This window comes from Dreissena polymorpha, chromosome 14, assembly GCF_020536995.1.
Source record: "Dreissena polymorpha isolate Duluth1 chromosome 14, UMN_Dpol_1.0, whole genome shotgun sequence".
NCBI classification, from domain to species: Eukaryota; Metazoa; Mollusca; class Bivalvia; order Myida; family Dreissenidae; genus Dreissena; species Dreissena polymorpha.
Genome location: NC_068368.1, coordinates 25,548,689 through 25,572,940, shown reverse-complemented (window position 1 = coordinate 25,572,940; position 24,252 = coordinate 25,548,689). Strand labels below are relative to the sequence as shown.

The 24,252-nt window shown below is 37.8% G+C and overlaps 3 protein-coding genes across 7 annotated transcripts in view; 1 reads left to right on the top strand and 2 right to left on the bottom strand.

Annotated features, from left to right (window-relative positions):
• The window catches only part of LOC127857786 (coiled-coil domain-containing protein 15-like), a 30,682-nt gene extending 25,886 nt beyond the window's left edge, over positions 1-4,796 (bottom strand). For all 4 annotated transcript variants that reach the window (XR_008038635.1, XR_008038636.1, XM_052394445.1 and 1 more), the window contains exon 1: positions 4,625-4,796. Coding sequence is in view for 2 of the 4 variants with exons in the window: in XM_052394445.1 (XP_052250405.1) it covers positions 4,625-4,777 (153 nt within the window). In the remaining 2 variants the exon portion in view is untranslated. The remainder of the gene's footprint in view (positions 1-4,624) is intronic.
• Positions 4,797-6,071: 1,275 nt separating this feature from the next.
• Positions 6,072-11,806, bottom strand: LOC127858681 (N(4)-(Beta-N-acetylglucosaminyl)-L-asparaginase-like). Its single transcript, XM_052395904.1, has 8 exons — positions 11,493-11,806; positions 10,922-11,078; positions 10,619-10,731; positions 9,858-9,970; positions 8,931-9,127; positions 8,447-8,554; positions 7,744-7,877; positions 6,072-6,867 (listed from the first exon to the last, which is right to left on the bottom strand). Exons 1-8 carry the CDS (start codon positions 11,620-11,622, stop codon positions 6,773-6,775), a joined length of 1,047 nt encoding a protein of 348 aa, XP_052251864.1. The 5' UTR covers positions 11,623-11,806; the 3' UTR covers positions 6,072-6,772.
• The window catches only part of LOC127858680 (cytoplasmic dynein 2 intermediate chain 2-like), a 27,420-nt gene continuing 14,347 nt past the window's right edge, over positions 11,180-24,252 (top strand). The window contains exons 1-4 of one of the 2 annotated variants that reach the window (XM_052395903.1): positions 11,180-11,247; positions 18,581-18,665; positions 18,945-19,083; positions 21,539-21,671. In XM_052395903.1, coding sequence (XP_052251863.1) covers positions 11,195-11,247; positions 18,581-18,665; positions 18,945-19,083; positions 21,539-21,671 — 410 coding nt within the window. In that variant the 5' untranslated portion in view covers positions 11,180-11,194. Of the gene's footprint in view, positions 11,248-17,640; positions 17,798-18,580; positions 18,666-18,944; positions 19,084-21,538; positions 21,672-24,252 lie in introns of those variants that run through there. The other variant, XM_052395902.1, reaches the window with a different exon arrangement.

Genomic DNA, 24,252 nt, shown 5'->3' with positions numbered 1-24,252 from the left:
CGTGTTTTTGTGTATTAATTTAATGCTCAAAACAAACAGGTGATTAACAAACGTAATCAAACTGAAAGCCAAAGTTTTGAATTTGACAATTAAATTTACTTTAAAGAGGTTCCGGAGATAGTCAATGTAGCATGATTGGTTGATTATCATTAGACAAGAGATCAATCTTGCAGTGAAATCTGGAGATAGTCAAAATATAAGCATTGTTTCAAATTAGGAATCCTCAGGGTTTTCCATAGAAAAAAAGTACCTTTATTCGTGAACCATTGATGTGTTTGAAACATGGATTAATCACTATTTTGCAAGCACACATGACAATATTAAGTAAGTAGATTTTAGAGAGTTTACATGAAAAATGGTGTTACCAGTTGAAACTCCAAGCAACCCAGAGGGTCAACAGCTGGGAGTTAGATTATTGCAACTTATTACAGATTATCTGTTACAAGTGGGCATTGATATTTGTTTTCGCAAATAAAATACCTGGTTACTGCTACTCATAGGTGGTTTGTATTTTGCTTAATTCATCAAAAGAAAGTTGCCAATAATTGAGACATTTTCAGTTTGGGACTCAAAAATGTTTAGCCCAGTAAGTCATAAGACTCACATATAGTCGCTGTCGTTCTCAAACCTCGTACCTTAAAAAATGCCAACTTTTCAGGAGAGAAAAAAAACGTCAAATTTTTTTATAAGGATGTTTTAGAAAGTGAAATTCTGTAAAAATACCAAACAAATGAAGCTGCAAAGTATGGTATAAGCCGTAGACGCGTAAGTCATACTGATAAGTCATACTGATATTCAGAAAATGGTAGCTAAAATATTTCGTCACCGCAGTTTTGTCATTTTTATGAGGTACGACAATTCATCCAGATAGAAGACCTCGTAGCTGCAAAATATAAAAAAGTTTCAAGGGCTCTGATTGGCGTAGAGCTACGAGATATAGCCCAAAACACACGCCAGACTTCATATATTCGGAAAACACAAAAAAAATGAACATTTTGGAGCTACGAGGTTTGAGAACGACAGCAAGGATATGTTAAATTATAGAACACTCACTGGACTTTTTAGGTCAAAACACACTGTAATATACCATCCTCACAATGATTTTATGTTCCTTTGGTAACTTAATGTAACCCAGCCATAAAATTCCCCAACCACAATGGGCATTGAAACGGGGACCTCCTGGTTCCCAATCAGGCAGACACTCTACTGCAACCCTTTAAAATCTAGCTCATATAGCAAGATAGTATAAATTCTTCCATTAATTTGCAAGTGCCACTGCATCTGAGGGAAGTCAGCCACACATGGTGGTTTATTTACGTTGGGCGTCAACGTAACCCAGCCAGAAAAATCCCCAACCACAATGGGGATACAACCCGGGACCTCCCAGTTTCAAATCAGGCAGACACTATACCGCATTGCTATAAACACTAGCTCATTTGGCAATGCAGTATAAGTTCCTATCTATCTATCTATCTCATAGTACTGCCTCACGCCTCTCGCGAGTATTATGGGCAGGTGCGCGTTGGCTGTTAGTAAAGTAAAAGAGTAAAAGCTGAGAAAGATATCTTTCAGCAAATTAAGAATTTGTACAATAATAAGGATAGTGTTGTTAGGTTGTTAGGAGATTTAAAAGTCATATAGTATACAAGGGATAAAAATGGATAAAATCAATTCCCATGAGTTTAGTGGCTAAGTTGGGCTACTGCCTGCTTGAAGCTCTCAAGGTCAGGCAGCATTGCGACGGGGTGGGGTAACCTGTTCCACAATACTGTGGTGTGGGGGAAGACTTAAAGTAATCGTAACCTGTATGGACTTGACGAAGACTGAGGGGATGCATGTGTCTGTTTAACCTGGTTGGGACTTCAAGATAAGATGGGAGGGATATGGCCACAAGATGGTGGTAGACTTTGTAGAAAAGGACGAGTTTGGCATCTATGCGCCTGTTCTCAAGGGTGCGCCAGTTGAGTGTATCTTGCAGTTGTGTGACACAGGACCGCCTTTCGCGAAACCCGTGTTGCAGCTCATAGAGTATGCTGTGTTTGGTAAAGTGTGTGGATAGGCTAGATGCGATAATGTGTTCTAGTAGTTTGCATACGACACATGTAAGTGATATGGGCCTATAGTTTGCTGGGTCGCTAGTGTTACCTTTTCTAAATTGAGGAGAGACGTTTGCCTTCGTCCAGTCTGCTGGGAGTTGACCAGAGTCTAAGGACTTTGGAAAATCAGTGACACTAGGTCAAGGATCTCATGCTGGAGTTCCTTGAGGACAATGGGTTTGATCATATCTGGGCCAGTAGCCTTATCTACTTTAAGGTTTTGAAGTAATTTCAAGACTCCTTCTGGGTCTATTTCTATCTTGGGCATGGTGGGATACGGTGAATTTCCTAGGGTATTTCTGCATAGCTGGGATAGAGACAGAGGGGAGACTCCTGAGAAAACAGATTGGAATTGCCGGTTTAGGCTATTGGCTTTACCAAGGCTTTCTGAGATTAGGTTTCCGCTTGTCTAACATTTGAGTGGAGAAACACCTTGAGTGTCTTGTTTGGCATTCTTTATGATGGAATACAACTTTTTAGTGTTGAATTTGCTGGAGTGAGTGTCTGCATGTTGTATATCTAGGATGTGTTCAATGTATAGTTCATATGACCTTTTTATTTTGGATTGAATGAGGTGTTTGATGGTTCTGAATTTCCTAGTGTAGGGGTTTTGACCTTTGTGTTTTTTTACCCTTGGTAAAGGGAGTCCCTTTTTCTGATTAATCTTTTTATGTCTTGGGTAACCCAGGGGAGAAGTCTTTTGGAGCCTACTTTTTTGACAGGGACAAATTTTGAGAAACCTGCCTGGATAAGGGCCTTAAATTGGTTCCAGAGTCCATCCGCTGATGAGGTCTCTGCATTTTGGAGGATGCTTACTTTAGAGGTATTGATGAAGGATTTGAGGTCATCCCATTTGGCTTTCTTAAATAATGGGATTTCCCTCGGGGCTTGCCTATTTATTTGGGGTTTTAATCTGGCCTGGGCGATAACTTAGTCATGGTTGGAGATACCTGCTTGGACTTTAACATGGCTGACTAATGTTGGGTTGGAAGTTAGAAACGGGTCCAGGGTGTTATCATTTTGGATGGGCTTGTTGACCATTTGTGCGAGGCTGTGATCATTGAAGATTTCAAGCAGCTTGTCATAAGACTGGGGAAGGCTACAGTTAGGTTTGGTTATTGGGATGTGATCACATCATCACAGTCCCATGATAGTTTGGGGATGTTAAAGTCACCAAAGATCCATTTGGTTCCTTTAAGGGGCCTTGTGAGTTCAAGTGACCTGCCAAACTCCGTGATACTCTGAAGATCATTTTCGTTTGGTCTGTAATAGGCAGCAACATACAAGGGTTTGGACATATTCATATTTATTTTCACCCATAAAATTTCACAGGATGTGGTGAGTTGTTGCTGTACTGAAGAAATAAATTTATTTTTTACCATAATGAATACGCCACCTCCTTTACCTTTTTTCCTGTCATTACGGTATCCTCGAGTGCCCAATTTCGACGCATACAAGCAGTTTGTTGAAGTTTTGTTGCTCAATATAGGGATTTATGTAATAATTTTTGTTATTTCATTACACATGTACCTTTTATTTACACATTTTAAATTCAATTGATTGTGTTATGAACAAAAATTCGTTGAAAAACGAAATGACCCAAGTCTATGTAACGGCGGCCATATCTGTTGAGAGTGCCCTAAAACGACGCATCTGATTGGTTACATGATTTCAATGTAAAAATCACTCCTGTGGAGACTGAATGCATAAAATATTAACTCATGGTTGTTGTACTTAAATTTGTAATTGCTGTAAAAGTAATATGAAACTGAAATTAATTAAATCAATTAAGATTTTTAATTGTGTGATTTTAGTAGGGGTCTGAGTCAGCAACCCTGTCATAAGCTGTGTTCATGGAAAATATGTGAATATAACCTGTACTTCTTTTGTGGAACCTGCACTTATAATTAATTAAATGAAAGTTAGTAATAAACATAATATGCAATTACCAACATAAACACTTGCTACATATAGTTAAAATTGCATTACAGCATAACCAAAAACATATCCGGACTTCAAATAAAAGTTTACGCGTACACCTTTTTCATAGTGAAAATAAATCTATTTATACGATGTTTTGTCAAATGGCAGTCACGTGACTTATGAATGAAATAGTGAACTTTTGCAGACGAAACCGATGCATTATTCCACGGTCTTATTAACAAAGACAATTGGGTGTAAAGTGTTCAAAAGTTTTGCATTAAGTAAAATACATAAAAATCCATCAATTGCAAACCGATCAACCATATCTAACCTTTTAACCCGCTATTTTCCACATAATAAACAATAACTATAGTAAATTGTGCGTAGATTACCATGTGCTATTGTATGACGTCAACGGATGTCGCTTATGTATCAAACAGAGGCAAAACAAAAAAGCGTCGAATTAGGGCAGCGTCGATTCGGGTCACTCAACGATATACCTAACCCTGCTACATTAAGCAGAGAAAATTATACAGTAAATGTTGACTTCACACTCACAGTTGGAAACAAGTTCGGGCATGTTTTTGAGAGACAAAAAAACGTACCACTGCTTCTGGTTCACGTAAAGCAGGCTCGGCTTCAACCCAGGCACCCACCGCTCTTACTTCTACATTTCTATTACCCATGACATCGGTGCTTATCACGGGTTTAGAAATTTTCCTTAAAGTGACAGCATCTTTTCTTCCTTTCGACGCCATTTTTATACAATGAATGTTTCGTATCTCCTTGGTAAGAGCTTTGAGACAAGACGATTACGGTTAAAATGTATACGACGATACGGACAGCGAAGTAAACGTAAATTTGTGAATAATTTTATAATCACATAAACTAAAGTTTAAGATTTAGTTTGGGGATTTTTTGTCATTCCATCGGCGTCATTCATCATAAAACATATTTTCTGTATAGTTTTTATTGCGTTTTTTTTCTCTGTAGTGTACCTCTAAGCTCTTTTTCAGGGCTAATACTGGACACTGCATTGTGACCACAGTTGGGTATCAGCACACAACATGTGCCTGTGACAGGTGCACACGTACCATACATGGCATTTTGGAAATGTTCAAATAAAGGTATTTTAGAACATCCATATTGTAATAAACAAACCATTACACAGAAACTGACGTGTGTGTGCAACCAAGGATTTTGTTGAGACACAGCGGAACAGACCGACCATTGGAAATGGGTTCCCAATGAAAATTTCCATCACTATAACTGGTTTCAAGTATTCACACTTAGACCGCGGCTTATCAAATGAATCGGGCTACTTTAAATTAATTTGTTTCTATGAAAGCATGGTCTATATAGTTAGTTCTCGCACACTTGCAAAATGTGGGTCGAAATTTAGTTGCTCGAGTCATTTTTTGTGCTGCTTGCAAAAAATGCGAGTTTAATTTTCTATTTGTATTTAAACAATAATTTTTATTTGAAATACATTTTAACTATTCGATTTAATTCACGAATTTACAAGCAATTTGCAGTTTGAATCTAGCTGTGTTTGCTCTTAAATATTTATAATAAAGAAACTAGTTTATAATTCTTTACTTATGTTTAGCATACCTGTAAACCATGATTAAAGTGTACACTTCAATAATAATTAAGTAAAGCATACATTAAAAAAATGATTATGAATTAAATATTGTTCTTATACTTGTGAAAAGAAATTCACTTTTTGCGAGATTGTATATATGTAAATCGCAAACGAATTCTTTTGACAAAAAGGATTTATTCTAGCCTAGTTTCGTCGTATCAAAGGGACCATTTACATCTCTATATTGTTTCTAACTTAGCTCAGTTGATGGTGCGCTGGTCTAGAAATATTCGAATCCCGGACGGGCCACATACTTGTTAGGGGGCTTATAATGGCATTGTTTCTACGGCCATTTTCCCATCCCCTACCTTTGTTTACGTATGGCAGTTTTCAGTTATTGTATAAATGTGTGCACGCAGTACTGTTGGAAACGGAAACACTAAAAATAACAAATAAAATAACAATGCTATGCAATCATACAATTTATTTGGTATGATTAATAAATGCAACACTAACAACAGAACACTTAATTGTTACATTTTAGCATAAGTCCAATATTATACATATTGTACACTTATTAATAACGCGATAATATAACATAAGACTATTTAAATAATTTATAAATGTAAGTTAGCACTGTAACAAACTAAACAATTACTGAGCCAAATCTGTCTGCATAGGTATGGCATGTGCAAAAGTGATTGTTTTGATAGATTATTGGTAACAAATAAATTACGATACATCATACAATAAAGTTCAAACATTCGTTCATATATCAGGATCCGTGTTTGCAAAGCTTCTAAAAAAACTGGACAGGATTGTTAGTTTGTGTACACATACATGTATATTACATATATTTACATACAACAAGTCTGGAGATTGAAGTTAATCAATGTATTTATGAAAATGTAAGCCTTTTTTTAAATGTGAAACGTTTGAACGAGAAATCTAAAATATTAAGCATCAAGAGTATGCATTTACAACACATGTAAATTGTGCATGCTTGCTATTCACAAACTGATTGTTAAATTTTAAACTTGCCAAAACATCTCATTTAACAATAATTTGGCTGATCAATAAATCTGCCACATCTAAGATACTAATAAATATTCCGCGGCACAACCTGAACATCATATAAATTATTAATCACGTTCAAGCAATGATTCCCTCACATGCTGCACGTGATGTTAAAGACAGTGACGTCAACGATAGACGGACTTATGGCAGTAATTGCAAAGTTGGTCCATCTGTGACAAGCAGCGCCTGAAAATTAATGCAGGTAATTATGAGAAAGTATAGAATTCACACATAATATTTTTCACAAACCTTTTATATATTTGTCATATTTTAGTGTGGAAAATGTGATTGGCCTAACACGAGATGTACTGTATGAAGTGAAGGTAAAGTGTGTTTTTTTTATCCTACATCAATTAGCTGGGCTACAATAACATATTATGGTGTGTGATTAATACGAGCTCAGCATTCAACTTGAAAATTAAACGACGAAAAAGGCGCAAAAGCAATCAATGCACCGAGGATATGGCGCAACACTTATGTTTTACAGCAAAATTAGCGCAAATTCGAAAGATGTTTGGAGAAAGTGGCGCTAAATCGATAGGTATTCAGACAAAGGAGCTCAATTTCAATAGTTGCACGAATATATAGTGTTCAGCGCAAAATCCATCGCTGTGTGGAAAACATAGCAAAAATAAATACATGTATGGAGAAATAGGGTAACGACGAAATAAGTGCAAAATCGATAGTTTTTCGGAGAAATTGGCACAAACAAAAATAGTTTTACAAAGAAGCTAGCGCAAAATCAGAAGTTGTACGCTGTAAATAAGCGAAAATCGAAAGCTCTACGAAGAAATAAGCGCAAAATCAGAAGTCGTACGAAGAATTTAGAGAAAAATAATAATTGTTAAATTGTGTCGAAAGTATCACAAAAGCCATTCATGCGTCCAGTGACTTATACAAACATATAGGTCCCTGATGCGTCTTAAGATAAAAACATTTTGTTTATAAAAACAAACACAAGTTCGATTTGGCACTCGGAACTTACAAATACCGGGAATTATTGCTTTCTAAAATCCGCTGAACCATACAAAATCGTATGTTTTGAAAAATGGCTAGTATTACCAAATGCCCCTTGTTTATTGGCGGCAACGACGGCGCCGGAGAATGTTGGGTACTTCCGGCGGATGGTGTCCACGGCGCTCCTGGCAGCGGCTTCGGGCGAGAGGCCCTCTCCCATCAGACTTACCGCCTGGTAACTGCGGCGAAATAGGAAGTGTGTGTGAGAAGTGAATTGTTATCGAGTGTACCGGTACCTGTCCCGTATTTTCGTCGCCTCAAGACCAAGCGTAATTTTGGTTACGAGAGATAATCTCATTAAATTCAAATCCTTACGTTCCCTCACCTAGCGTTAACTGAAGCAGATAGTATAGCAGCATCAAACGATGATTAAATAATATCGTTTGGAAAGAGCAGTATACAGAAAGGTACATTCCAGCGACCGGTATATACATCGTATTTTCTGAAGTTCACTTCGTTCGGCTTGCTGTTATTGCACCTATTAATATTTGTTCTCATGAGTTGGAAGGCATAGGGGCTGCCAAGCTGGGGTTACAAAGCTAAGCCACATAACTTCTGATTAGTTTGTTAATGAAATTACCTTTACAGCCATTTGTCACCTATATACCTGGTTCAAGTAGGACAAAAATATTCGGCTGATATTCGAAAGGAAACGTGTGCGTATGTCAACTGGCCGACTTTAAATGTCTAAATAACTGTTAAAAGCGGCGAAGCATTCCAAACAAACAAACGGACAAAGGCCGCTCACCTAGGTAAGAACCGCATCATGATGTCTCCATTTCCGGTACAGGTAGCTGCGCCTATGTCGTTATCAGCGTACGATCCCGCGCCAGCGATAGGCGAGTCACCAACACGACTGGCGACGAAAATTCAACTTTAATTTATATTAAATGCATATGCTGGAAAAGATGCATTTATCATTTATATATGCCAACATTTATGGACTATGTTAATGATTCAGGCGAGTATACTTTTGGCTATTGAATGATTTGAGTCGTGTTCTGAGAAAACTGGGCATAATGCATGTGCGTAAAGTGTCGTCTCAGATTAGCCTGTGCAGTCCGCACATGCTTTACACTTTCCGCCTTTATTGGATTTTCGTATAGAAGAGACTTCCTTAAAACGAAAAATACCATTAAAGCGGAAAGCTTGCAAATATAAGGCACGAGTCCAATAACGTGTTTACACGCTAATTAACCAAACGATCTAAACCTGAATTTCTGGTAACCAACCCTGGTATTTTGTACGTTAGGCCGTTTGTCGAGGTCCCCGAGGCAACGTTTCCAGTCCTGTCAATGACGATGATGCCGATGGTATCATGGTTGTCCGCATCTATCTCGTGCATCCCAGAAGAACGTGTTGCCTTGGTAACGCTCGAGGGACGCGGGCGGTACGGTCCGCATGACGTCCGAGCGTCCGGAGTTACGTTCTGTGTAAATCGCAGAAGTAAGCGTTTACTATAACTACATAGAATCCTTTGCGGCGGATCGAGCATAATATGTTAACGTTGTTCGTATAAGCTTGAGTCGGTTTTCACTCCGGTTAAGATCGATATCAGTGCACAAATTCAACAATAAGTCAGGTGTTTTTTTTAGACTTATATTTGGTCCGGTCACAGAGGTGATGAATACACTACCCCGTACCTCCGTGACGCAGGTCGCATGTCGTATTGAGAAGCATCTTGTAATTATCATGTTATTGACAATCTAAATTGAAAACGTTGCGTAACTGTGGCAATGTGTAACGTAGGATGATACCACTAGACAAATTGATCATTAATATAAGGAAAATTGCATGAACGTTGAAAAGTGAAGGAGAACTGGGTCAGACTAGTTTGTGTCTTCGTAAAACTGACGAAAAGGCAGACGAACATACGTCCTTGATCATTGATGGTTCTTTATATATGAGCCCTCATCTTCGTAAGGAGCGCATAAGAGGGATATTTTTGACACGATTTCGCCCCATAAACGCTGCAAATTAACTTGGTATCCATCCACTTACATTCCAACATTTAATTGCGATTTTTACCAGCATGAACAGAAACATAACATTTACACTGTGTGTATTATTTATGCAAACAATGAATAATTTTAACTTATAAGTAAATGTATTAATGAGATGACATTTTAGGACTTCACTATTGCACACATTGCTTTTACCTCCCTGAAGTTCGGCTGACAGTTTTTGCTTTGCCAGGTCTTCCACTGTTGAAGTGATGCGTTTGTTTGCAGGCTCTCTTCTGTAAAACCCATTTCTACAGCGAACGCAGTAGCTAAAACGGTAACAATGATATGTAGATACAGCGTACATTGGTGCATACATATAAAAGGCCGGACTATACAACCCTAGAAGTAACATAAACACATTAAAACTGGGGTCACCGCCTTGGATACGTTAATGTAAAGTACATGCATATCAGAATATTATGCAATATTTGTGCATTTTTGTCATGTATATTTAACAGCCCGTTTCCACTTAATAGATATGATGATTTGGAATCTAATCTACGAATATTAAACAATGGTTAGACAGTAATTTGTAAATGTGTAAAACGGGATTTATCTTCTTTCATGTGTAAAATAAGAGACTTCTTTATATATCAAAATTTTGTTTTTAATATTTTCCGTGATTTTAAATGCAACCATTTTATATATTATGAAAATACTAAATTGAAACATATAATTTCGTGTTTCGCATTATCTCGTGTTACGCACGCATTCCATGTCGTTTACAAATCGTTAAATCTGCACACTTAAAAACCGGTTCTAAAAAGCATTAATGCTTTATAATTCTTGTTAAATACGGTCAATCTCTATACAGAGTTGTCGTTCCTTGCTCTCACATACATGAAATGTAATGTTACCGTCGTGCAAGAGATTGCAATACGGTAAGTAAACAATACGTACATGATCTCACATACCTTGCTCACCAACCAGGAGCGTGTGGTCAGTGTTGTCAAGCACCTTCCTGGCAACGGAGATAGCGCGCTTGATCCTCCGTAGGCCACCCACCGCACCCACGTCGTGTGTTATTCTAAAAACGGAATATAATTATGTCAAGTGTAATACCACAATATATTTTTTTTAATTAAACCTAACTGAATATTTACCAAAGGAATACTAAATTTCGTTTTAAACTGGTTTTTCTAGACTTCCGGTGAATACAAAAGTTTGGCGCATGTTACACCACTAGCGCATATCAAGTCATGCATTTTACAGTATACCCGTCCATGATCATCGCGTCCAATGTGGTCTCTCCATTCTCGTCCGGACTGCCGCCGAAGCCGACGGTGCCGCGGCACTGCTCCAGCTCGCACGATGTCCCCGTTGCCTCCACGGCGTCGACGGCGGACCCGTGGCCAGAAGTGATTACTTTCCAGCCTGCCGAGTAGATATGGAAGTTTATATTGATATCGTATTATCATTTCATGAGTAAGAAAATAATCATTTAACGGTATTATCCGCTCCTTCACCGCATAGCAGGGACTAAAAAACTGATGTTTATTTACGCAGTTTCAAGTGTGCGACCGTTGGAATATGTTATATTACAGTATGTCTATTTTATGAATACATATTTATGTGAAGCATTCATCTTTTTTAGATTGCAAATTAAACAGTTTCAACTTATGCACGTACTCTGTGCAAATGTATGTTCTTCCAATTATGCCTCAAAAACAATTTCCATCGTGAAATTACAACTATTGACCCAATGACAAATAATAAACACGAAATTTTACCAAATAATCAAATTACACTTATTGTGAGCTTCCTGATAAATATTGTGAAACATCTCACCTGCCGCTACAGCGTTCTGATATGGCCACGTGGTCAGCACGAGCGGGACGCTGTCTTCCGGTACAAGGAAGATGCCAGAAACTATCCCGATCAAGTATGTACAAACGCGGATGAGGCTTGAAAACAACATTTTCACTGTAAAACTTATGTGTTGCAAACCCGTCTTAAGCAGGTATATGTTTGTGTTTATGTATAGATTCTATTAGATCTCATATCAGTAAACACCTGAGATGTAAACTATGTCAAACACTGCAAAGCTTGAGCGATCTTTTCGCTCATGTACTGATAAATATTACCAGTATATGAATACACGTAATTTAAATTAAGTGGTTAACATCCTTCTAATCGAGTAAACGTACATATATAATAAATAACAGATATACGCATCCTTAAATTCGCAATAGACTTATCAAAACGTTTATGGATGTTAAGTTGTAAACACACCGGGAAGTGACGCTTTTTTATGTGTAGAATACAGATACTACTGCACAAACCACTGACTCAACTGCCCATCAAAAAGTGTTTCTATCCTTTAATCCCAGGACACTCTCTGGGCAGTTGATCCGCAGTGTTGGCCAAACACTACGGGTCAGTATTTTAGCGTCCAGCTCTTCTCCTCTCTGATCATCCACAGCCAGGCACTCCAACCACGCCTTCTACACTGTTCTTGTAGCTCAGTGTACTTTCCCATTTTCCGCTCGTAGGCCTCATCACACCTAGTCTTCCAGGGTACAGTGAGTTCTATCATCACCAGTTTCTTGACCTTGGGAGACCATATAACTATATCTGGTCTCTATGTGTGGCGGGGGGGGGGGGGGTACTATGTCTGGAAATACCGGCTGTTTTCCTAGGTCGACCTTCATCTCCCAACGCTCTAATTCATCAAGGATAAATGTTGCTGCGGTTCTTGTCTTCTTGGCAGTTTGTCCTGCCTTGACGAATTGATTGTTGGTACTGCCTTCTTGTTGGTTGGCCTTGTCTTCCTTCTCTCCCGCTCTAGTATGTCTGCTAGCTCCATGAGGACCGTGTCGTACCTCCATCTGTAGCGGCCTTATGTTAGCGCTGTCTGGCAAGATGAGAGGATGTGCTGCATGGTTCCTGGTTTGTCGCACAGCTGACACTTTGGGTCTTCCACTAACCCCCATCTGTGTAGATTGGCTGGAGATGGCAGCAGATCATATACGGATCTCAGTAGGAATTTGAGCAAAAGTGGTTCGTAGTGCCAAATGTCCATGTTATGTGTCTTTCTGGGGTCTGCCATTGTGTCCATGCACACTGTCCTCCCATCCCGACTGCTCTGGCGCGCCTGTCTTCCTCTTCTGAAAGCCTGATCTCATGCTGGATCATTTGGTTTTTTTCTTTTTTACCGGCTGTGCTCCAGCGTTGTTGTTCTGTACTGCCCAGGCCTTGTCTTCCTATAGCTGTGGTTCCTACGATGTCTTTGTGTCGTAGCCTGCATTCTGCCTGGGCGACTGCCTAGCTTGCTGACCACTTTCGCCCTGTGCGTGTCGCGATGCCTGCCTTCCATATCATGTCATCTGATGACTCTTTGAAGGTTACCACCAGTCTTCATTGAACTCTTTAACAAGTGAGGTCATTGGGAGTTGAAGTTGGTTGGTTCTGCCATACAGTCCATTGCTGGTGAAACTAGGAGGGACATCAAGCCATCGCCGGAGATGTCTATTGATTACTCTCTCGAATCCTTCTACAGTGGTTGTAGCTATCTCGTACAGCATAAGGGACCACATAAGCCTAGGTAGTAACCCATGTAGGAACAGCCATGCCTTAAACTTGCCTGGAAGTCCTGTCTGGTATATAAGCTTCATGCCATCTTGAAGCTGGTTTGTGACTCTACTGATGTTGTTAGTGTCATTCAAGCTGGCGTCATACCACTTGTCGAGGCACTGGACTGGACTGTCAATAATTGATGGTACACGTCTTACCCTTGCACCTGTAGAGTGAATCTTTTGGTGACCTTTCCCTTCTTAATGATCAGGCTCCTTGACTTCTTGGGTTTAAACTACATTCATGCCCATGTGTCCGTGTCCTCTACGGCTGTTAGTACCCAGCGGGTCTGTACATGTATGGTGGTAGTCATGTTCAGATAATCCACGAACCTCCTGCTGGATGGGAGGTGTATACCTGACGCTGTTTTTGGTCCTCTGGTTTCCCTATTCGTGGCATTTATGATAAGGTTCATGCCCATCACGAATAGTACCACTGAGATGGTGCAGCCAGTTACTATCCCCTTCTCTAACCTCTGCCATGGCGTTGTCTGGTCACCAATTTAGAATCGAAGCTCTATGCCATCAAAGTTGCCATTTATGATCCCCTGTATATGCTCTGGGATATGAAAGTGCTTCATTGCTTCTTCAATGAGCTTGTGTGGTATGGAACCATAAGAGTTGGCAAGGTCTAACCAGACGACTGTGATGTCATTGTCGTTCACCTTTGCTTCACGGATGATCTGACTGATGGCACTGGAGTGTTTTCTGGCAGAGAAGCCCAACCCCCCCCCTTTCTGTACCGATGTGTCAATGTACTGGTTGGTTGTCAGGAACGTGGTCATTCGTCTCGCCAGGCCAGCGAAGAATGTTTTCCCCTCCACATTCAACAGTGAAATGGTTCGAAATTCAGTCACATGTTTGGAGCCCTTTTCCTTTGGAGTAAATATTCCTTCTGCCTGTTGCCAACATCTAGGACTTTTCCTTTCCTCCATATCACCTTAAGTAGGGTCCATAGTCTTTGTAGTAGCATCGGGCACATCTTGTATACCTTATAGGGTATACCGTTTGGTCCTGGTGCAGAGCCGCTTCTTGCTTTTTTCACTACATCCGATACTTCCTTCGTTGTGGGTTCTTTGATGTTTATTGCAGTTGTGGGCTCTGATACTGGCTCAATTCTTGGACAGCTTCCTAATGGATTATCTCTCGCTGGATCGGAGTGTGTGTCCTTTAGATGCTGTTGTATCTCCTCCATACTGCTTTCAAGCTTCCCATATTTCTCTTTGTCTAAGAGTCCTTTGGAAAACCTGTATGGATTGGTAATGAACTCAGCTCGCCTCTTGTTTCGCTTCTTCCGCTTGTCTCTGAGTTGCTCTGCCTTACGAGGATCGGTCAGTTTCTGCCTGATTTCATCTCTAAGCTGCTAAAGTCCGAGTCTTTCCTCTGCATTTGATTTTTGGTAGGATTTCCTCAGTGACTTCAGCTCTTTCCTTATCTCTGTGATTTGTCGTTGTCTTCTATTTGGCTATGCAGGAGTTCTGGTGGGTTTCTGTTTCACCTCACCAAATCGCTCTTTGCCGATAGAGCAGTCAAAGTTGGTCAGAGACTTCAGCTTCTTCTCTACCGGTCCTTGGAGTTTTGTTTCCAGGATGGTGTTGAGGTCTTCATCAAACTGTTTCCACAGGTTCCTGTCACTTGTCTTGGGACATGCAATTCTCACCTTCCGAGCTGTGGCATTAGTATTGGAAGCTGTGTTGCGGGTGTTGTGCTGTGTGTCTGTGTTTAGCTTCAGGTCTTCAGGAGTTCCTAAAAGCTCTAGAAAAGGGGGTCGTCTTCTTCGAAGATGTCGCTGAATTGCGAGACAATATCAGGATCTGCTGAGTTGGTGCGTGGCTCCTCAGCTGCGTAGAGGTCGCCAGTACTGTGGGTTGAGTCCTGACTAAAAACAATTGTTCTAAAAAAAATTCTACTAGTGCATATAAGACATATTTTAATGTTGCCTATTTCAATGGAAATACAGCAGAATTACTTTATATAATAAGCCCGTGTTCTTGTTCATAAATTCCTTGTGTACTGCACGGTTATGCTTTACGCAACGTGACATTTTGTCACCGATTTCAGACGTACGGTATTCATGATTTATTCTTATACCTTGAGATATCGATACAGACTGGTAGAAAAACTGTCTTTTATGTACTTGAGATTTTTGCTAATGTATTTCAATAACTTGAATTATTTGGGGAAAAAAGTTCTTAACGGTGTGTTTACATTCAGTCCAGCCCGGGTGTAAACACATGAACACCCCGTTGATTCTGTGCCCTGATAAATGCTGAGACACAAGCATGATGTTCTTGTGTTGTAAAGGTTTGAAATCCTTAACATTGCGTTAAGTGAGGACTAACATCAATTTTGAATGGCGTAAATTTGAATGAACATGGGTCTATATATTTCTTGAGATTTAATTTTTCCTGATTATGTCATTGTATGTTTCTAGGAGCCATAAGTGTATTTGTGTGTGCTTTAGAAGTATGTGGTAATGTACAAATGCATGGCTGTGTTTTCATAAGACCGGTAGTAAAGGAAAACATTGTCAGTCTACTTATGTCGCCGGATGTCAGTTGTCAATGGTATCAGTGGTGTTGTTTGCGCAACCTACGCGCATAGATCAATCTCCTAACGTAATTGCTGTTCCATGCTTTTACATACCGGTACGCCTATAAACTGCGCTAAATGGCAAGAATCATGTCAAAACTTAAAAACAAATCCATTTTAAGTACATTTAATTGGACTTTTAGGATCGAAGGCATAACGATCAAGAAAAGGCAATAATAAATTAACTTTACATCGGCGCAAATCTGTAAGTTTTAATGCACATTTTTAAAACTTTTGTTTCCAAGTTATGGAGATGAAACCATTCCGCTCATCGCTAATCATGATGCATACAAACACATTATATGAAATTCTCAAGTCGACTGACATCGTGCGTTTCTACGCCGGTAAAAGTATAATTAGAGAGAAGCAACCAACGGCAAGCTTTGCTGTATTCACTGAACAAAAAAAGATTTTTTATTGTACTTTTCAGCTGGCTAAGAGAAGACCCGGGGCTTGGCAGTAAGTGACAATTAAGTAACACCATTTCAGCCTGTAGACATCAAAATCGTTCTCATATAGTTGATGACCGTACATATGGTACAGAGCACACTTCTTCATTGCGAAATGAAACCTTATGTTATTCTTGGGATAACCATTAGCCCATCCCGAGCCTAAAACATACGACCAGTGGAATACTGGTACGGCTCTTGGTCATTAGCTGGCACGTCGTGGCTGGGGTGAATGTAACCCGCAGATGATCTTCTTTAAGACTTTTCTTGTGAATCGTCAAACCATATGGTAATTGTCGGTGGGTGCATAGGGGTTGTCCTTTCATCGTCTGAAGAGGGAATGTGAACTTCTGCGGGCGGCTACACGAATCCAGCGAGTACCCTTATCCCTCGACCTGGAGGCCTCTCCCGCTGACTCCACTGACCCCCAGACTTTGAAAGAATCGCCGAGCTGGATGGTAATTGTCGGTGGGTTGACAGGGGTTTCCCTACATTGTCGGAACATTGACAGGAACAGCGGGCGGCGGAATTGGCGGCGTAGAGGACGGGTGGTTTTGTTTTGTGTCGGGTAGCATATGTGTATCCGTATTGTCGGTCCTCTTAATGGAAACATCTCAATATTTTAAGTGAAAAGATTGAAAAACATACATGTTTAATACGTCATTATATTTAAGGTGAATTCTTGGTTATTACAACAACAGCGTCATTAATATCGGTAATGTTTTGCCATAATACTGGGGAGAATACTCACCATGTAGTAATTAGTATCATGTAGATTTCTTATAATATCAACCCTTCTGATTGGTTGCTAAGTTTAATTGTAACTATGCACATGCTATTTTCTATGAACATTTTCTTTTTTTTTTCTCAAATAAACGGCTTATACAACACTTGATAAACCTACTAATAAACCAAACACACACTATCACAATTTTGTGTTATCATACTGTAATATCGGCCTGGAATAAACAAGACCTACTTTCAAATGAAAACTGGAACTCATGAAAAAGAAGGTCGTATTAGTCATCAATAAACAGCAAATAAACTAAAACTTCTTAAAATGGAAAAACATTAACTGTCCAGCACTTCTTGAGGATTGTTCGTCAAAGGCACGATGCAATGAGGAGGGCCGATACTATGAAAATAAGGGATACTATATTGCAAATCAAATGGCATATCTTTTTTATTGCTTAAGTGAATTTAACTAATAATCCTCCTTAATAAAATGTATGATTATTTGGGTTTCTTTGTGAAAACGTTGGATAAATATTGCGTTAAAAATGCAGCTTTTTTTATGAAATTTCGTTCGGATCGGAATTAGTACATTGTGACCTTTACCATATTGTAGCCTGTAGATTCCAGTGAACCGTTGTTTCCAGTGTAAACATTCTGTTATTATTCGAGTTCTTCTTCTGCAAAAAATGTTTGTAGATGAAGTGCTGGATGGTGTTAACTTTAAATCTACCTGGAAGAAAGAAAGGTGGAATGAACATTGTTAATATAACGAGCCCTTTTATTAAATTATATGTTTATATAATTATTATAAAATTCGGATAAACAGTTTCGGATGACTCGGATTAATATGTGTTCAAGTAAAAACAGAGTTTGCTAACACTTTCTTGAGAATTCATTGTTAAATTCCATAGCTTTATACAAAATATTATTTTTGTACAAAAACAATGCGGTGTGCCACATTTTAGATTTTTTTAAATTTTGATGATGTAATTTGAGCAGTTCCAGTTTTCTACCACTTCCAAAAAACATTCCTGAACAAAAACAAATATTGTTTAAAGATATATGTATCTTAACTATGACCTAAGGTATCACAAACATGATGATTACACATTATTTAAAACAAAAAAACAACATTTTACACATTTTGAAGATACAGCCCGAAACCTGGTTTCCTCGCAGAACTAATGGAATAATCATTCTCTTCTAAGCACCATAGTTATACATGTACATAAGATAAACTATTTGATGAACAATCATATTTGACTTCACATTATTTCATCATAACTTTTTTTACAACCCAAAACTTTAAATTTGAATTGAAGGTACAACTAAAAAAACACTCGGTCCTTCATTCTTATTTTTCATAACACTGGGTTTTACCTCAGTTGACAGGTTACAAAGCAATACATGTTATGGTGTGGGACTGACATATACAATTAAAAAAGATCTGAAATACCATCTTAAGCAAGAATCAATGCTATGTTTGTATGTATATTTTATACTAATGCGGATGCAATTCTTTGCTCAGGTACATTAATGACCGTGAAACACAGACAACTGCCCTGCTTGTGTCAGATGAAGCTGTGCAGTCATACAAAACTGTAGACGAGGCTGTGAGTATTATGTACCTTGGAAACCATTTCTTGAAAATACTATAATATTCTATGAGACTGTTTTATTTGTACCATTTTTGTGACTTTCATTTATTACACTTACGCTTACACTAATTTAATGGATGGGCAATTTATGAACTATACAAATACTGCTATGTTTAACGTTTTGTTCTGTTCTGTTTACCAAACTTACTATAAAAAAACAAAAAAACAACAACATAAATTTATTATAAGAATAGTGGAATGTGCTGGCAAATTTACATACATAACAATTTAAAGGTGCAAACTGACGAAGAGCCAAAACGGAAATTGAGATTGGCAGAAGATACCAGTGGGCAACTTGCAAATTTTTTGCGTAGAACTGAACCATATATTATCAAACAGTTGACCAATAACCTTCGAAGCAGAGCATTTGATGGTAAGGACACTGTAGATAAATGCAAGATGTGCTAGATGTAAAAACACAAAATATATGTCTTTTACAATATTGCAATTTGCAATAATGCCTATTCAAATTTTCCCCTTTGATTTTAAGCAGGCTTGGCGAAATTGCCGGTCCGCCGGTCCTGACCGGCAGATTTCAATTTGGTCCGGCAGGTTTAACAAGAATGTCGGTCCTGGTGACCGGCAAAATGTGAAATGATTGCAAACAAATCTTTTTTTTTTCAAGTTGAAAATTCGAAGAGCAAATCGCTTACTACATCATGAAAATGAAATCGCTCGTTGTTTTGATGTTTGCTGTAGGTTTGTTACGTACAATTAGCAAATCCAACTTGTTACACAACACCTACTTTAAACTCGTTTGCAAAATCGCCAACTGCGTTCTAACAAAAAAGATCTTGATAGCTTTTACATATTTTTCGAGTAGGATAAGGACAATAAAATATGGTATCGTGATCAACACAACCATATGCATACGCCATTTTTCATAAGTGTAAAGAATACAGTGCATTATGGGGCAGAGCTTTCATTGGACGAGCGAATTTAAATTTAGATTGAATGCAATACGATAAATGTACAAAGAAATGTTTTTATTGCATCATATGCAGTGCCATGTAAAAAAACGTGCTTCCCGGGGACTTTCTGATACTGGTCAAAAATGAAAATGAATCTCTGTTAACAATTACACTGCGTTAGCATGTAAATAAATCGTCTTTTTTATTTAATTAATTACTAGTAAACGTTCTGAAAAATGAAATGCCTTAATCATTAAATGTCAGGTAACGTGTTTTGTACTGTGCGCAGTATATTTTAACAGCCGCTCCAAACTGCAATCATATTAAAGTAAGAATGTTTAAATCGTTTCGAATAACTTTAATTTGATAATTATTCGGCTTGCACATACGTTATTGAAATTATCGCACTGAACCGTTCTAATAGGGAATACATGTAATAAAAACTGACACGCGAATTTTTCACAACATGATTGACATTACACAACCGATTAACACCAATTAGCTGCCAGTGTAACCTCTAAGCGATTAAAATCAATTTAACGGCCGGTTGAATAAAGAGATCAAGATGTGATCGCTGCCATTTTTGAATTTTCTAGTTAAGTTGTTGTTGCTTTACGGTCCGGCTAAATTTTCTCAGGACCGGCACATTTTCTGAAATGCCTGTCCGGATGACCGGCAGATTTTTTCTAATTTCGCCATGCCTGTTTAAGCTCAGCAATGAAATATTGAACATTCTTGGAGAAATACCCTGGGAATGTAAAATATTATTTCTCACTAGCCTGACTTGGGAATACCTTTTTGAAAATGTTTAATGTCATCTTTTAACATTTAATGATTTACATAGTACATGTACATGTATTATAGTAAATCATCAAAAAGAACTGTAGTTAAATAGCATTAAATGTTAATTCAATGCAGTACCGGTAATTGCATGTTTATATATTGCTCACAAATACTTAATATATATACATATCAAATAGAAAATGTGTATTGCCTCTTAAATCACCACTTTGGCCTCCTCGATTGTATTGAGCTTAGTGGACTATTTGACAATGTCTCATGGGTTCTTATTAAACCCACCAATTATTGGAGGTAGATTTTTTGGTAGTTTGAAATCATGAAAAATCGAATGTTGGGTTATCCAAGCATATTTCAATAAATCCATCTTGTCTCTGTTTCCATGATATTGTTACTGTCATGACTCTTTGTTTGAAATGCTTTGTCTAAGCTTATACAGCACTGTAAAGATCTACATAGGAATTGCTTATGCTTTGATCAAGATGGCTGAAACACATGACAGCCCTAGTCATTTTGTATATTTGTTGGCCGGGCCAGTAGCCGCTTGTACAAATTACGATTCAAATCCATGGCACATTATAATTGTTATCCAACATGACCATGATTGTTGTTTTCTTCAATCAAATATTATGCATCAATGAGAAAATAGTATAGTTATAAAACATTTAAAAACCAACAAATTGGCTCCACTGGTAACTGTTAAATATTTTTTTGTACGAAAAGCGCTCTAATTAATATAATTTTTCGCATTTTGACTTAGAAAAAAATAACAACATTACCCCAATAGCAAACAAACATCCTCTGTATAAAAATCCTCTATGTATTGGCCAAAAAATATCTTAAAAATATCCTCTATGCATTGGCAAACAAAATCCTCGATATTAAATATGCTCTTTGTATTTGCAAACACATATCCTCTGTATATAATATCGTCTATGTATTGGCAAACAAAATCCTCTATATTAAATATGCTCTATGTATTGGCAAACAAATATGCTCTGTATATTTGCACCAATGCATGCTTCTTAATGATATGCTTTGCATAAACAGTCAGATTAATTGTGAGAGGTGAGGTTAATTGATTTTGCTTTATTTTGTTATTGACTTGATTGCATACAGGATATGACGTGGATTTGGAAGATGACAGCACATCGGTTACGAGCCTTCACACGCTGACTTACCCATCACTTCAAGACAAGTTCCAAGTGACCAGTCTTTCTTGGAATTCCACGGGATCTGTTATAGGAGCCTCGTATCCATGTCCAGTATTAATAAATCCAGCAAATAATCGGGAAGATTTAAGTGGGCGAAATTGGTATCAATAGGGGCTAATGTTTTGAACAACATATCTGGCTATTAAAACCATACTTACTTCTTTGGGACATTAGTATAAATTGGTTTAAGCTTCTTATGTTGTTCCTTCAATTTCATTTTTTAGCTCATAGTATATGTAGGATATCCTGTGTGGTGCAACGTCACTCGTGCATCATCATTTTTTGTTTTCTGTGAGTTTGTTATTAATCTTGAGGCCACATCTTTTGGCCAAATCTTGATGATTCTTTGTCAGAATGTTTATCTTGACAATAACTTGAGTTCAAAGCTTTATGCTTTAATGGCCAAAACCAGTTTAATTATGTCAATTTTTTTATATTATTTTAATCTTTGTTTTAACCTTTTTTTCTAGCCTTTAGAAGCCACATTTTTGATCCAATCTGGATAAACCTTTGACAATATGTTTAGCTTGACAATATCTACATGTGTAGGCTAAACTGTAATCTGGGTAACATGTGTCTGTAGCTAGGTTAGCAATTCAAATCTTAATAAAACATTATTTCCATTTTATAAGACAGATTTATGACTAAATATTAATGCAACTTTGTCAGAATGTTTTTTTTACCACATCTAGGCTATGTATGAATCTTTGTCACATGTCTAAAAGCTAGGTCAACAAGCTAGGTCAACAAGCTAGGTGAACAAGCAAAATCTGAGTAAATCCTTGTTTCCACGCTAGAAGCCTTATTTAATACTCAATATTCATGAAACTTTATAAGAATGTTTATCTTTACAATATCTAAGTCACGTTTTAATCTGGTTCATGTGTGTCGCACCAAGTCAAATTTGACTTTATGAAGTTACATTTTTTACTTTTATGTAATTGGGTCAGAATTTTTGTCGTTACAATACCTTGGCCACGAATGAATTGGCGTTGAGTGGGTACAAATACTAGATCACCATTTCAATTCTTAGAAAGTTCATATTACCAATCTAGAAGCAACATTTCTTGATGCGCACAAGTAGAATGTTTCTCTTGTTTATACCTGAGTCATGTTCAATGATTGGTGTGCCTTTAACTTAGTCAACATTTTTCAGCCATCTGACAATGCCATATTATTTTCTTCTATGATGAAATATAAAAGTGACAATCAAATAAGCTATTTGTTTTTCAAACCACTAATTCCTATACAGGTATTTTATTAAACCCTTTTCCACTTAGAGGTAAAGTGAAGTTGGCTTTATGAAACCTGCAAAAAAACAGATCAGCCTATGAGTAAATTACATGTACCAATACTGTCAGATCAGGTGTTTTGCTGTTTGCCGCTCATCTGAATCTTAAGGTTGGAAATGAACCCTATAAAAATTGACTCCATTTAAGAAAGGTCTATAATTTACTTTATTTATCTAAGAGACTATAAACGTGTCGAATCGGAGGGTTAATCACCATTTTTAGCTCGACTTTTATATATGACATATATATAGTGGAGCTATCCTACTCGACCCGGCGTCAGCGTCGGCGTGAGCGTGAGCGTGCAAATGTTAAGTTTGCGTACCACCCCAAATATTTCCTATGTCCCTTGACATATATTGCTTTAATATTTTGCATACTTCTTTACCAACATGACCCTAACCTATAAATAAGAGCAGACAACTGTATCAAGCATTTTGTAAGAATTATGGCCCTTTTATCACTTAGAATATGCATATTATTGATAAATCTATGTTGAAGTTTGCGTACCACCTCAAATATTTTCAATGTCCCTTGACATATTGCTTTTATATTTTGCAAACTTCTTTACCAACAAGACCCCAATCTATAAACAAAAGCAGACAACTGTATCAAGCATTTTGTAAGAATTATGGCCCTTTTTTGTCTTAGTAACTGAATATTTTGTTAAATTTTGTGTTTAGATCCACTTGACTTCTAAAGTATCAAAGATATTGCTTTCAAACTTCAAATATTTTCTTACTCTCATGAGGGTACTGTACCTGCCAAGTTCAATTTTACCTTGACCTTTGAATGACCTTGACTCTCAAGGTCAAGAGTAAATTTTAGTTAAATTGCCATAACTTCTTTATTTATGATCAAATTTTATTAATACTTTGACAAAACAACACTTACCTGAATACCACATTAGATTCCACCCAAACAATACCCCACGCCCCAACCCAGAATCCCTGCCCCCCCTCCCCCCCCAAACAAAAATATTTTTTTTTTTTCCTTTTTTTATTTTTGAAAGATCATCTAATAAATGACCCCACCCCACATTATACCCCCCTCTCAACCCCCCCTACCCCCCCCCCCCGCCCCAAATAATGTTTTTTTTTTTTACCTTTTTTATTTTTGAAAGATCGTCTAATAAATGACCACACCCCACATTAAACACCCTCTCAACCCCCCCCCCCCCCCACCCAACCCAAAAAGAATATTTTATTCTTTGAAACATGGTTAAAAACAAAACAACAACAACAAATATTTATTAACTTTATTTTTGAAGGACCGTCCAAACTTCCCACCCTAAGCTATTGCTATCAAACTTGAAATAATATCTTATTAG

Excerpts from the sequence above, each read along its gene's own strand:
- LOC127858681 (XM_052395904.1), bottom strand. The coding sequence starts at position 11,622 with ATGTTGTTTTCAAGCCTCATCCGCGTTTGTACATACTTGATCGGGATA. Across the intron at positions 9,128-9,857 it reads GTCAGCCGAACTTCAGGGAG|AACGTAACTCCGGACGCTCG; the intron begins GTAAAAGCAATG and ends CGATTTACACAG. Across the intron at positions 7,878-8,446 it reads ATGATGCGGTTCTTACCTAG|TTACCAGGCGGTAAGTCTGA; the intron begins GTGAGCGGCCTT and ends ATTTCGCCGCAG.